Source organism: Athene noctua, chromosome 4 (genome assembly GCF_965140245.1).
Source record: "Athene noctua chromosome 4, bAthNoc1.hap1.1, whole genome shotgun sequence".
Taxonomy (NCBI): Eukaryota; Metazoa; Chordata; class Aves; order Strigiformes; family Strigidae; genus Athene; species Athene noctua.
Window position 1 is genome coordinate 62,650,154 of NC_134040.1, and position 12,810 is coordinate 62,662,963.

The 12,810-nt window shown below is 38.0% G+C and overlaps 1 protein-coding gene across 13 annotated transcripts in view; it reads right to left on the reverse strand.

Annotated features, from left to right (window-relative positions):
• Positions 1-12,810, reverse strand: part of PDLIM5 (PDZ and LIM domain 5) — a 130,929-nt gene that overhangs the window by 51,424 nt on the left and 66,695 nt on the right. For 5 of the 13 annotated variants that reach the window (XM_074905559.1, XM_074905558.1, XM_074905553.1 and 2 more), the window contains exons 4-6: positions 7,212-7,254; positions 5,417-5,841; positions 337-509 (exon numbers count right to left, since the gene is read on the reverse strand). In XM_074905559.1, coding sequence (XP_074761660.1) covers positions 337-509; positions 5,417-5,841; positions 7,212-7,254 — 641 coding nt within the window. Of the gene's footprint in view, positions 1-336; positions 510-814; positions 833-2,814; positions 2,832-5,416; positions 5,842-7,211; positions 7,255-12,810 lie in introns of all 13 variants that reach the window. The other 8 variants (XM_074905560.1, XM_074905555.1, XM_074905563.1 and 5 more) reach the window with 4 other exon arrangements.

Sequence of the window (12,810 nt, forward strand, 5' to 3'; positions counted from 1 at the left end):
TCTGCCAACGTCTTTGGGAGTAGAAATGGAAATTTTAAGATTTATCTAGAATGTATTAATATTCAACTCAATCAGGAATACTGTCCAGTAATGCATATGTCCTGAGCTATTTAGCAGTTGTAGGAATTCCACAAAAATATTTTCCTGCTATTGTCTTCTCAAACTTTTTTCTTTTAAAGAACTCACCAAGATTCTGCCTACTGGATTTATTATCCAAGAGGGAAAACGCATGAGATGTGACTGAATCCTTTTACTATTTTGCCCTGCCCCTAGCTTTTAAAAACAACTATCTGTTCAGGGCCATTACTTTTATTACATTTACACCAAGCTACTCACTATGATCAGTGCCAGTGATTTGGGCGAGGATGCGGAAAGAGCGGGACTGGGTGGTGCCTGTCCGGGGATGCCAGTCTTCAGTGTCTTCAATCAATCGCTTCTTGCTGGCATCGCTATGGGTGGGTGTGTGGTAAAACTCTGTATAGGTATCCACAATGTGCTTCCGTGGAGGGCTGCATCAAGGAGAGGAGAGAGAGCAGTGAGCGAAAAGCTTCAGAGACCATCTGCGTTGGGGTAGCTAAAAAGACAGGGACAGAACTGTGACTTCTCACAGTGTTTAAAGGCAGCATCTGTGTGGGGGCAGATGTGCAGCAGTGAGCTCCACAGGCATACCTGAACACAGATTGAGCTCTCCAAACCAAACACAGCTTTATAATTACTCTAACCCAACTGAAATATTTTTCCTTGTTTCATTGATGGAGCATCAGAAACAGTAAAAGACAGTATTATTAAGACATTTACACATTTAAACCTTTACCGTTTGGGTGGGTTTTTCCTTGGAGATGACAGAGTAAGACAGCAAGAGAAAGTTTTCCCAGCATAAACAGGAAAAGAAGAAAAAAAAACAAGAAATAAAGTCAGAAAGTTGAAATAGAAGTTATTCTATTGAATTAGTTTCGTGCGAAAGGGCACTGAAATCCAATTAATAGTGATATTCTCATTCTACTAGCAAAACCAGAGCACAGAAGTCCCATACTTAAATTAAACTCACAGTGATTTCCTCACAGGGATGAGAGGGTAATTTGTTTTGGTAAAGCAGGGTAGCCTACTTAGTATAGATCAGGTGCCCCTTAAGAATTTCCCCTTGGGAAGTTCTCCCCTTGGTTCACAAGATGCAAAGCACAAGCTGTGTGCAAGTGCCACTCAGCACACAGGCGCTTGGCAAAGTCTAGATCAGAACCAGACCATCTGAAAGCATAAGTAGTGATGTTATGGAAACCTAATGTGAAGATACTGATGCTTGATACCCTTTCTGAAAGTGAAAATAGTAGTGGGGTGATCATTTAGTCTGACAATTTTCCCCACAGTAACCTAGAAGACTTGCAAGAATACAGGATTTTAAAGCTCTGCTTTCAGTCATTGCTGTAAAGAACATGTAATGGTACTGATCAGTTTGGGAAAATGGAACAGAAGATTCATACCATATATATTATTCCTAAATTCTACATTTGTTATCCCAAAGCATTAGTCATTAAGGCCCTTTAAATGTACATTTATTTTCACATAATTTACAGGAGATTAACTGTAAAATTAGCTCCTAAAACATAACAATTCTAATAATAATTTTAAAACCCCCAACCCCCTGACAAAACTTCAAAAGTCAGTTCTATTTTTGCCACTACTTCCCCACTGTACTTTTAATGTCTTTCTGGTGAAGAAAGGTGGAAAATATGAATGAGAACGAGGTAAATCATTAATTGTCAACAAGTAAGAATTAGGCCCATTCAGTGGAATGCATTAGTAAATACTTACGCTTAAAAGAATACTTAATACTTGAAAGAATGATGTGAAAGATAGCATATAAAATTAAAACGAATGAATTTATAGACACACAGTATTAGTGTAGTATATGTATCACATGTCAAAGCTACTAAACAAGGGAGAGGTATAGAAACAAAGAAAGTGGTATTTCCAGGACGGAGTACAAGTAGTACAGAGAAAAATGAAGTAAAGCATCAAAAGAGTTAATAGCAAAAATAAAATTTGAAAATTAAGGCAATAATTAAAGGTGTGGAACTACATGGAAATGTAATTATTTACATTCAGCTGACTGCATTCTAGCAACTACCACAGTGAAATAAGTACACTTTCACATTTGTTGAAAGTGGTATTATAAACGAAATATCCCACTGATTTTTCTTGTGGATCCTACTGGTCTCTTTTTTAATGCTTAAGAGTCTACTAGTAATTACTCACTGAGGCAACAAGGTGGTGCCAGACACAAAGGAAAACTCAGTGAGACAGGTTCTCCCTTAACTTAGGGCAACTTGAGGCAAGAGGAGAAAGCCAATAAAACCTCAACCATATTTATCATCCCTAATACATACGAATCACAGTATATGAATGTTACTCTTCTTTTTGTGGTATGAATTCAGTATTCAGCCCTTCATTCCATAGTCCTCAAACCTTTTTTACTTTTATACTGTATTTCACCATTTACTAGTATTAACACCAATTAGCCATAGGTGCACCAAGAATTTATCAGTACACACGAACACCACACAAACGTTTTGTGGAATAAAAAAAAAAAAAAAAAAAGATATAAAATGTAACACAGTGAAAAGCAAGATCACATCATGTCCAATGCAGACAAAACCATTTACTACACTAAGAAGTTACTAAGAAAAGCTGAAGCTGTTTTGCAAAATTTAAATATAAATTTCTGTAAGAGCTATAATTTTGCAAAACAAGAATACATGCTGGTTATACCAACAGGAAAAACGACCATAATTCAACTCCAGTGCTGTTGATACTAACTTTGTCACTGTTGTTATCTGTAAGGGAAAAAAAGTATTTGATGTGTTAATACATTCTTTCCTTCTTGAAATATTACAGGAGTTTCCAAATCCAAGCTCTGGTAAAGTCATATATCATGTAAGTCAAACTTATAATCACCAAGAGAACCTACAAGGGAAAAATTTAGCCCAGCTGATCTTAAACTGAGTGAAGTCTGTGGACATCTTACCTGTTTTAAGCAGCAGGCACATTTTTATGCAAGAGTTGGCAAGAAGGTCTTAATAAAAGTGTAATTTCAGGCAGCCTAATGAAGGCAAATTGCTTTCTTTCTAAGCCAGAACTAAACAAGGGAAACAAAATTTCCTTCCCCCTCCTGAAGTGAAGGCAAATTGTTTATTTCCTGAATATGGTTTGAGGAGAGTCAGGAGGAAGGGAAGAAATTCTGAGTATGACAAGGTGCATGTCTGAAGAACTGCATTTGCTCAGCAGTGCTATCTATGCACAAGATACAAAGTTCCCATTTTTTTGACAAGGTTAATAATACAAAACGGAGAAACAAAATTGAATTTATTTCAGACTAATTAATTATTCCAAATGTCAATGTTTCTGATATTTCATAAATGTCATTGATTCTATTTTAAATGGGGAGATAGTTAAGCATCATTATCGAAATGTAATTTTTCTAAGTAAAACTAAGTAGTGTAGCAGCAGACCAATTCAGGGGGGGTTGTTTGGTTGGTTTTGTTTTCTGCCTTAGGACTGCAAAACAGTTAGACAGCCCAAACACTCTATTGTAAGAAAGATGGTGAAATAGAGTAGGTTTTTACAGCTCTGAACGTTTTCAAGCTTTCCCAAACTAGATCTGCAAGGTTGGCAGTGAGACAGGGATTTCTTCACCCGTCAGCTGCGATACTCTTCAGTCAGTATTATGCATCCCCTAACCATAAGGCACCTAACAGTGCTCATCCATTCATCCTATCTTGATTGTCTACGCCTGCAGCCACTTCCTTCCAGGAAACTTCATTTTGTTGCTATTGTTCCTCTTTCTCAGCACTAACTGCTACTTTTGAATATTCCTAGCACAGTTATTTGCGATCCTGGAAAGATAAAAGATGGTTTGCCAAAGCATATTACAAGTCTACTAGCACGGAGCAAGTCCTTGGGATCTCCCAGTTTGATCCCACTTCTTATGCAGTGTGGACTGCTGCCATCAGCTATTTAAGAAAGGGCTGGTAGGTACCATGAAAACGGTGTAATAGAAAATGCATACAGACTGCATTATATGAGTCCACATATGGAAAATATTCATACAGCAATATAAAGGGAATAGGTATGTAAAGAAGTTCCCCCGCCCCGCCCAAGAAGCTCGACAGAAACTGCAATTCTGTATTTTAGTTGACGTGGATGTTTACTTTTCTGTAGGGTTCTTCATACACTTTCTACACTGAGAAAATACCAGAGGAGAGAGACACTGGGCCTATTCCTCCAGTCCCCTTCCTTTGAGGGATGGGAAATAGTAACCACAGCTTTTAGCCTTTAAGCACAGGTTTCACATTCTTAAGATGGAAGAGAAACCTACATTTCCCCTCTGCCCTTTTTACTACCTAATTTAATCTGCCAGACACTGCTGCTGAGCACAGAGGCCAACTGGCATGGGACAGCTCACACCCAGCCTCCTCCTCACCCTGCTGCACAGCAGCCTGTGGGAACCAGCCCTCGGGGTGCTGCAGCTCCAGAGACCTGCTGTGGAATTTCTGGGAGAGTCCGAGTTGGCCCTGGCCAAAAGTCTGCCACTGAAACAGGGTAGCAGCCCAGGACTGCTGCTGGGCTGTTTAATTTAGAAATCTATCGTTTGCTAGTCTAGATGCTACATCAGATATAGTATAATCCTTTTACATAGCCTCACAATCCCTTAAGTGTTAGGTCTCCAATATCCACTTCAATATAAACAATCATTTGAATACAAATATTACTCAAAGTTTAAACCTGTGTTGCTTTTTTAGGGTAAAGGTAACATTTAAAGCTGAGGTTTTTACATTATAGTGCTGCAAATCTCTGCTCAATCCCTCCAGCTTCCTTGCATGTCTCAAAGTTTCTTGTGTATTTTGAAGAGAAGTAATTGCAACATCTGTCCCTTTGCCTCCCTTCTGGGAGGTTTCTCCACCGGTCCTGCCAAGGGCCATGGTTATTCTTTCAGAGAGTGCCTTGTTCTCAGCCATCACCCTTCTTGAGAGACCGCTCTGCATTTTTGAGTGCCTGCTGCTTTCAATCACTGCACTGGGAGTCAAAATACACAGTGAGACATGGACATCAAAATTAATACTGGGCTTGTTGTAAGGTCCAGAACACATCATGCTACAAGCCACTATTTAAAACATTTCGTGATCCTGATTCAATTTAGCCGTGACACTCTATGAACCGATATGTCACTCCTGAGAAAAATCATCACTGAAGGTCTAGCTTGGCCCTTCAAAGCATTCCTTTTAAGATGCAAGTCCTTCCTTAGAGATTTGCTTCTGACAATTGAATGACTCCTCCAAGCTGTGTTTTACTTAGCCCTTAAACAAGCCCAGCTTTTTTCCTGCGAGGAAAGACCCTCACAGCAAAAAAAAATCCCACCTACCCATTTTGCTGATTACTCTCCCCCTGGTTCTCTCTGAATCCTCGTCGTGGCCCCTCAGCTACATCCTGGGCGCCGTCGCTGGCAGAGGCGCTCGGGGCAGCATTGTGCGTGGCGGGCTGCCGTGGGACATTAACTGCAGGTTTAGCAGCGCTCGGCACAGGCGACCGCTGCTCAGCGTTAGGCTTGGCATTAACATGCAGTCCAGGCGCAGCAAAAGGGGCCGGAGCGGCAGCTGCCGGGGACGGAGCCGCCGCCTGGGCTGGGGTGAAGGCGGAGGATGGTGATGGGATGGAGGTGACTTTGGAGGAAGTTACCGCTCCAAATGGCCTCGGTGTCTTATTGTAAGCCACGCTCGCCGTGGCAGTGACTTTGGGTGCAACAGCAGAGGCAATGGGCACAGGCTTAACTACTTCTGTAGGTTCTCCCTATGTGAGATGAAAAACAAAAAAGAAACACACAAAAACACGCAAGACGCATGCACATTCCTCAGCAGGGATTTTCACTGCTCTCAAGGGAGATAACACACCTAGCGTGAAACAAAGCGGCAGAGAAGCAAGCTTTATGGAGACTGCAGCCATGAAGTGTACAGAAAAAAAGCCATGCATTTTAGGAAAGGAATGATCCAAGCATGCACAATCAGTAAGAAATCCCACGATGCTAACTCCTCTCATCATATTCAAAACAGACACCCCACAAATCAAAATCAAGAGAAACTGAAGAACCACTCTATTGCAAAACCCACTGGGTAGCTCATGGAAAAAATTAGCGTTTACAAAAATCCATGTTCCACCTCTCAAACCCTGTTCAATATATGCACATTGCTCATACATAAACAGCTTGTGCATGTGTACACACACACTGTATATATACTGATCTGTTGATGTGACCCTTAAGAGCCCTGGAGCTCATCTATTAGAGGTCAGTGCTTTGGAACTCTGAGCTTTTCCAATTGCACTCCATCGATGTTCTCCAATGTCTTGATATACCCTTGTTGGATCAAAACACTCAAAAAACAGGTTTTGGGTTTTTTTTTTTTCCTTTCCCAGGATCTGTGTTTTAACATGGTAGTTCCCAAACTGTGGCCTTTCAAATAATGGTCAGCAGAACAGTAATATACTATACATTATTTACATCCACCAGAGAGGATTTTCAAGTACAGGTCATTTGTAAGTATTTTCAGGTTTGCAAACAGCCTTCTTATCAAAAAGGGGGAGGGTGGTAGTGGTGGTGTTGAAACTATTGCTTGAGAACAAAACATTAGAAGAACTTGAGAACAAATAAGTCCCCAGGGCTCTAAAAAAACAGAGGGGGATTGTTCTCTAAAACTCTAATATTTAGATAGGCTTCTTTCACATATAAAGAAAGATTTTGGTGTCTATTAAAAAAAAAAAAAAAAAAAAAAAAAAAACAAAAAACCCAAACCAAAACGAACACTCCCACCACCCCCAAAAAAACTCCCAAACCTAGTACTGTTTCTCTCTTAGGGACAGAGGAAAAGTTTCAGCAATATCTTTCTAAAAAAAATGGTCTGAGAGCTAGAAGATAACATTTATTCAGATGTTTTTCTTTTTTGGATAATCATTTGCCATGTCTCTCAATTCTATTCTTAGGGACAAAAAAACCCCAAATCACTCAAAGATTCAGATACTGCAATACTCTTAATGTAACACATGGAAGTCAAGCATGTTATATTGAAAGGAAAGTTTGAATGACAGTGCTTATCAACAACAGAGTTTGACAGATGGGTAACAGTTAGTGCCACATGCTACGTTTCTTGTTGTGATGATGGACATACCTTTGGTACATGAACAAGGTTGGGTTTTGGTACAGAAGCCACTCTGGAAGAGGAAAAACATACACATAATTGTAAAAACTAAGTTATTTAATGTTCCCAGAATCACAGAATCAACTAGGTTAGAAAGGACCTTGAAGATCATCTAGTCCAACCGTTAAATGTTTAAGCATTTCCCCTCTTCCAACTCACCACATCCACCCATACATATATATAAAAAATATTTTGTTTCCTCTAAAGGAAACAAGAAGTGTTCAAGTTAAACCTACAACATTGTTGTTATTACAAGCAAAAGGCAAAACCAAACTGGTTTCATTTATCCAGATACAACATTAGGATTTCTAGCATCTATAATCAAGTGCTATTTGATTTGTAAATTCATAATACCATATCACCAATTAGGAGACTTCAGACCAAATTTGCTTTAGTTTTCCATCCTTTCATAAGAAACTATGTCACATAACTCAAAAGCTCTGTTCAGATAAATTGCATTTTAAGTAGTGCATAAGCTTTATTCAGGCTTAAAACAGAAAGCTTCCTTTTAGAACAACAACAAAAATCCTTCTGAAAGACTTAGCAAGTTAAATAACACAGAAACTTTTTGCACAGTCTTTGGTCTTCAAAAGTAAGGTTAATGTCACTTGAACTCCACAGTAGATGACAAAAAAATTTCTTCCAAACAGGTGCATTGAAACTGTTATGGGGTGGTGGGAGGGAAGGGAAGTATCACAATGGAAAGGATTAAGAGGATAAAGAAGTGACAGATTTTGTTATACTTGAACTGCCAATGTGTAGCAGGTAAAGGCACCTCAATTTTTATCTTTTTTCAGCTTTGCATATACTTGTATGCAAAAATACACACACACAAATTAGAAAAAAAAAAAAAAAAAAAAAAGAAAACCCAGCAAAAAATCTGACACACTAATATTTTGTCTGCAAACATTGCTGCTGATACACTTGAGTCTTTTCATGCTGTTTTGGTAGAAAATTGGCTTCCTGCCACATTTTGAAACATTTCTGGCCATATTTGGTAGCTGCTTAGAAAAGCTGGCACCTTAATGACCCAAGAACCTGCAATCATATCCTGCCTGAAATCACACAACTCCAATTTCCATCAAATCTTCTAAACGGGGTTTTGAAGAACTGAAGCTGGATTCTCATTTCCAAAAGACAATCTGCCAGGGAGGCAAAAAGTTTCATTTAATTGGAGATCAGCTAACAGAGGCAACAATTTAAAACACCTCTATTGTATAAAGCAGCTTTTCTACTTCCACCAGGAAAACATGGAGAGCCAGATTTGAATTAGGCACACTTGATCCATTAAACAACTTTTTTTTTTTTCCCCACACACTTTTTTTTTTTTTTTTAAAACTAATTGCATTCAAAATATTTACTCCTTCCCTCAAAGCCATTTGGCCCTCAGGGCTCATTAGATGCCAGCAACAGCAATTCTGCTGCAAGTTCAGTAGCCAATTTACAAAAAGAAAATAAAAATAAAATTAAAAAACATTGCATGAGAATATAATCTTCTGCGATTCACCTTCACCATTCATGCATCGCGGCTGACACACATTATGTCCACATCAACAGTAATTCTCAACAGAGGGAGGGTTTTGTCTGCTCTGAGGAACATGTCCGTTCTCCCCTTTCCCACAGAGCGTGCAGCCTCAGAGAAGGCTGACCCCCAGCCCTCCGAAGCAATGGGGTGCATCATTAATCACTCCTAATTGCAGAGTTGTCAATTTGCAGCAAACAAAGCCAACAAGAAGGGGAAAAAAAAAAGCCAACACATATGGAAACTTTTCTCTCTTTTTTAAGGCCAGAGAGAGAAGGAAACATGCATCTTGCTCTCTTAGGCATTTGTTTTTTAATAAAGTAACCTGGAATGTTTTGTGTACTTATTAAGCTGATCTACAGTAAGAAGTAGAAAGACATTCATTACTCAACTACCATATTTCATGCTTGAGAAAAAAGCTTCTCTTTGCTAATGCTGTGCCTTGAAGTTCCAGGCTCATAAAAGGAACAGACTTAAATATTGTTGGTTTTTTACAAAACAATCAAATTTGGGTTTGCAATGAATGAGATTGCTCTGCATTCATCAATATAGCAGTTATTTCAATTGAAATAATTTGAAAATTATTTCAAACCACTATTTCCGTATGATCTGAAGACATACTCTTCAAAATTCATCTTTAAAAATATCATACAAAAAGAAGAAGAGAAAAAAAAAAGTGAAAAAAAGGCTTGATAACTGAAATGTTCCCAATGTTCTTTTAGCATTGGAGTCAGACAGCATAACATTACTTTATTTCCCCGAAACATACTTGAAACAAGGACATAAATTTGTGTGTCCCAGACATACGTCAAACAGTTTAACTTGGCCTTGTTGACTTCAGATCATAATCAGACTAAAATCTGTGATTTATCCCATATCATATAAAGAAAATGCTCACCCAGCAAACTGAGCCACCAAGATCTGAATGTGAAAAATGCATGGTGGTTAGACAAGACAGTACAAAAGGAAATGCACACTTCAAGCTGGAAAGCAAAACACATCCAATACAAACATTTAAGAAAATACTTCCTTCAGGGCCATTTCCCTTAAGATTTTGAGAGATGCTACCTAATTGCATAGCAGAAAAATAATTAAACTGTAGAACCTTGTACATTTTCTTAGCTGTTAGCACTCTGCTTGCCACCTAGCAATTAAATGTCTTAGGATTTCATGCTGGTTTGGTCACGTTGAATGCATTAATAACTGATGATAAAGGCTTTCAAAATGAGATGACACACTTGCCCTGTTACTACTTATTAGAAAAGCAGGATGGCTTGAAGCAGGATATTTTCTAAACAATTTAAAACTAGCAGTTCAGTTTATTAGTTTATGCAATATTTTCAATAACATACAAACAAAGCAAAGACATAAAAGCTTGGTATAAATGCTTATTACAAACAACTCACACAAAAGACCTTGGCAAACAGTTACAGTTTTAAGCTTCATATGAATTATTATAAACAAAAAGAGGAGCAGCAGCCATCACTTACTGACAGACTAATACTGAAAATGAAAGTGCACAGTTTTTGCACAGGCTTCTACATCAAAATCATTTCTTCTTTTTTTTTTTTTTTTAAAAAAAGAGCTATATTTAGCCTGTGTTCAATTCAACCAAACTTGATCAAATTTGCTCTCTAAACATACCACAAGCTGTTCCTCTCTGATGAATACTTTCATGACATTTAATGTAATTCAAAACATTCCAACTTCCCAACACAGCCTTATTAGGGAAATGAATTAGTCTGCTCTTTGCTGTAAGCAATATGCCCAGGAAAAACCATTCTTTAAATTCTTTCTTTATTCATTCCCTTTCCAAGTATTTTGCCCATTAAAAAAAAAAAAAAAAAAAAGACACAAGCAATTCATCAGAACTCTTCTATAAATGCCAGTAACTGGAAAAACCCATTATTAAAGCTAAAGCAACAGTATTTCATGCTTCTGCAATGAGTATAATTTGATATATTGTCTCTAAAGACTGATCATCAACAAAGTCACTGTAATGTCAATAATTAGCATTATGGAAGTAAATTCAGTGTAAAGCAGGATTTTTTTTAGACAAGTCTCAGCTGCCTTTATGCATATAACCACAGAATAGAAGACAAACCCTCAGCCAATATACCCCTAAGGCTTCACTGAACCTAAACCCCAAAAGACATTTCAGAGTTATGTCTCCTCTGAACTCCATTTAAAGTCCCACCATCACCAGTCCTTCTGCCCCTTAGTAAAGGGACAGTATTATATTTGTAACTTAAAAAGCAGATGACAAACTCAGTGAAAAATTCACAAAAAGGTAACGGTGCTTATGAACTTCTCTATAAACAAGGGGAGCACACAATACCAGTATTAACATAGGTACTGCATCTGGAGTTTTTGTATCTCCATACCTTAAAGGATTGCTCAAACTCTGGTCTGAGATACAACAAGAAGCTGCAAGATCTTCATAGAATCATTTAGGTTGGAAAAGATCTTTAAGATCAGTGTGTCCCATCATAAACTTAACACTGCCAAATCCACCAAAGTCAAGGCTGGAAGATTTTCAACACAACTGTATTTGTTGTTCTGAACTGAACCTTCCTAATAGAAGGAAGAAAGGAAGGATTCTTTTTTCACCCTCTCATTTTCAAAACTCTTTATTCCTATCTGGATACAGGTTTTGACAGCAGATATTACATCCCTGAAGAGACACTGGTAAGATCTTCCTTCCAAAAACCTGATCTTTTCACTGTTTTGCTGTTTTAGTCTGCAGTTCTGTTGGTTTGCTTCATTTAATTTCTAGAGAGCAGTCAGCTGACAGGGCAGAAAGCTAAATGCATTTGCTTTTCGTAAATTACCCAACTCATGAAAAAAGATGACAAGCAGGAAACATTCAACTTACATAACAAGCCATGACTTTCAGTAGGGGTTATCTGAACAAAAATAAATGCAGATGCAATTTAAAGCACAGAAAAAGAACAATCCAAATATATTTCTTTTTTCCTTAGACCCAAGCCCTTTCTCTATCACAGACATAATTCATTTCTTACCAATGCTTTTCTGGCTCACAACAATAGAAAAGCAAAAACATTCTTAAGCTTGCTTCTTGTTGCAACTTACACACCATCAGAAAGGATTGCCTTACATATACTAATATAACATACAACTATATTTTCCACAGCTTTGTCGAAACTGGTCTGGGCAACACCAGTTGGTAAATCAGCGCTTCAGCAATCTTGCCAGGACAAGCACTTCTGGCCTTGAGACTGCAAACCTCTGCACATCCCAATGCATAGCAGAGCAGAGATAGCAAAATCATCATTAAGTACTACTCAGTGAGAATTGAAATCTGCTGCAGTCATTGCAAAAAGGAGATTACTTTTTTTTTTTCCCTTAATAAACATGGCAGTATCTGCTCATCGCTGTCTAGCATCCCAACAGATGGCTGCCAACATTTTATTTCTTAAGTCGTGGTCTTTGTTCTAGTTTATTATGTTAGTTTTATTTAGTTGAATATACCATATTATGACAAATATGGGAATGCAGACGTTAGTGCTGACTGCCTGTTTAAGGTAGCAAATGGCAACTTCAAACCAGTGATACAGGAGAGAGAAGATGCAATGCATACCGGTATTTCAGACACCGTACATCGCCAGGAGTCTTGGCATGAACATCTCTTTCTGCAAACTAATTCTTACATTAAAAATGCATTATCTCTTATCTTGCCCTACAAAATACAGGCTGCAAACCCATGATAATTCAAACATTAAAATGCGAACAGTGTGAGACACAGTTGTCTTAGCATTAGCAAAATATTGAAAAGAGTTTCCATGGATGCTCCGTTTGTGTATGAAATCTCACAAAAGGATCTCTTCACTTTGAACAGCTTATAACTTTTGGGTTTCATGCCCTTTGATGAGGTATACTTAATAGAGTATGGTGAGAATATTATTTATTTCTTGACAGAATAGTAACTCCAGATAATACTTAACACCTTACTTCATTATGATTAGCCTGGGAATATTAATTAGCTCTTGAGTCACTCTCAACAGATTCTACATTTTCAGTTAGTTT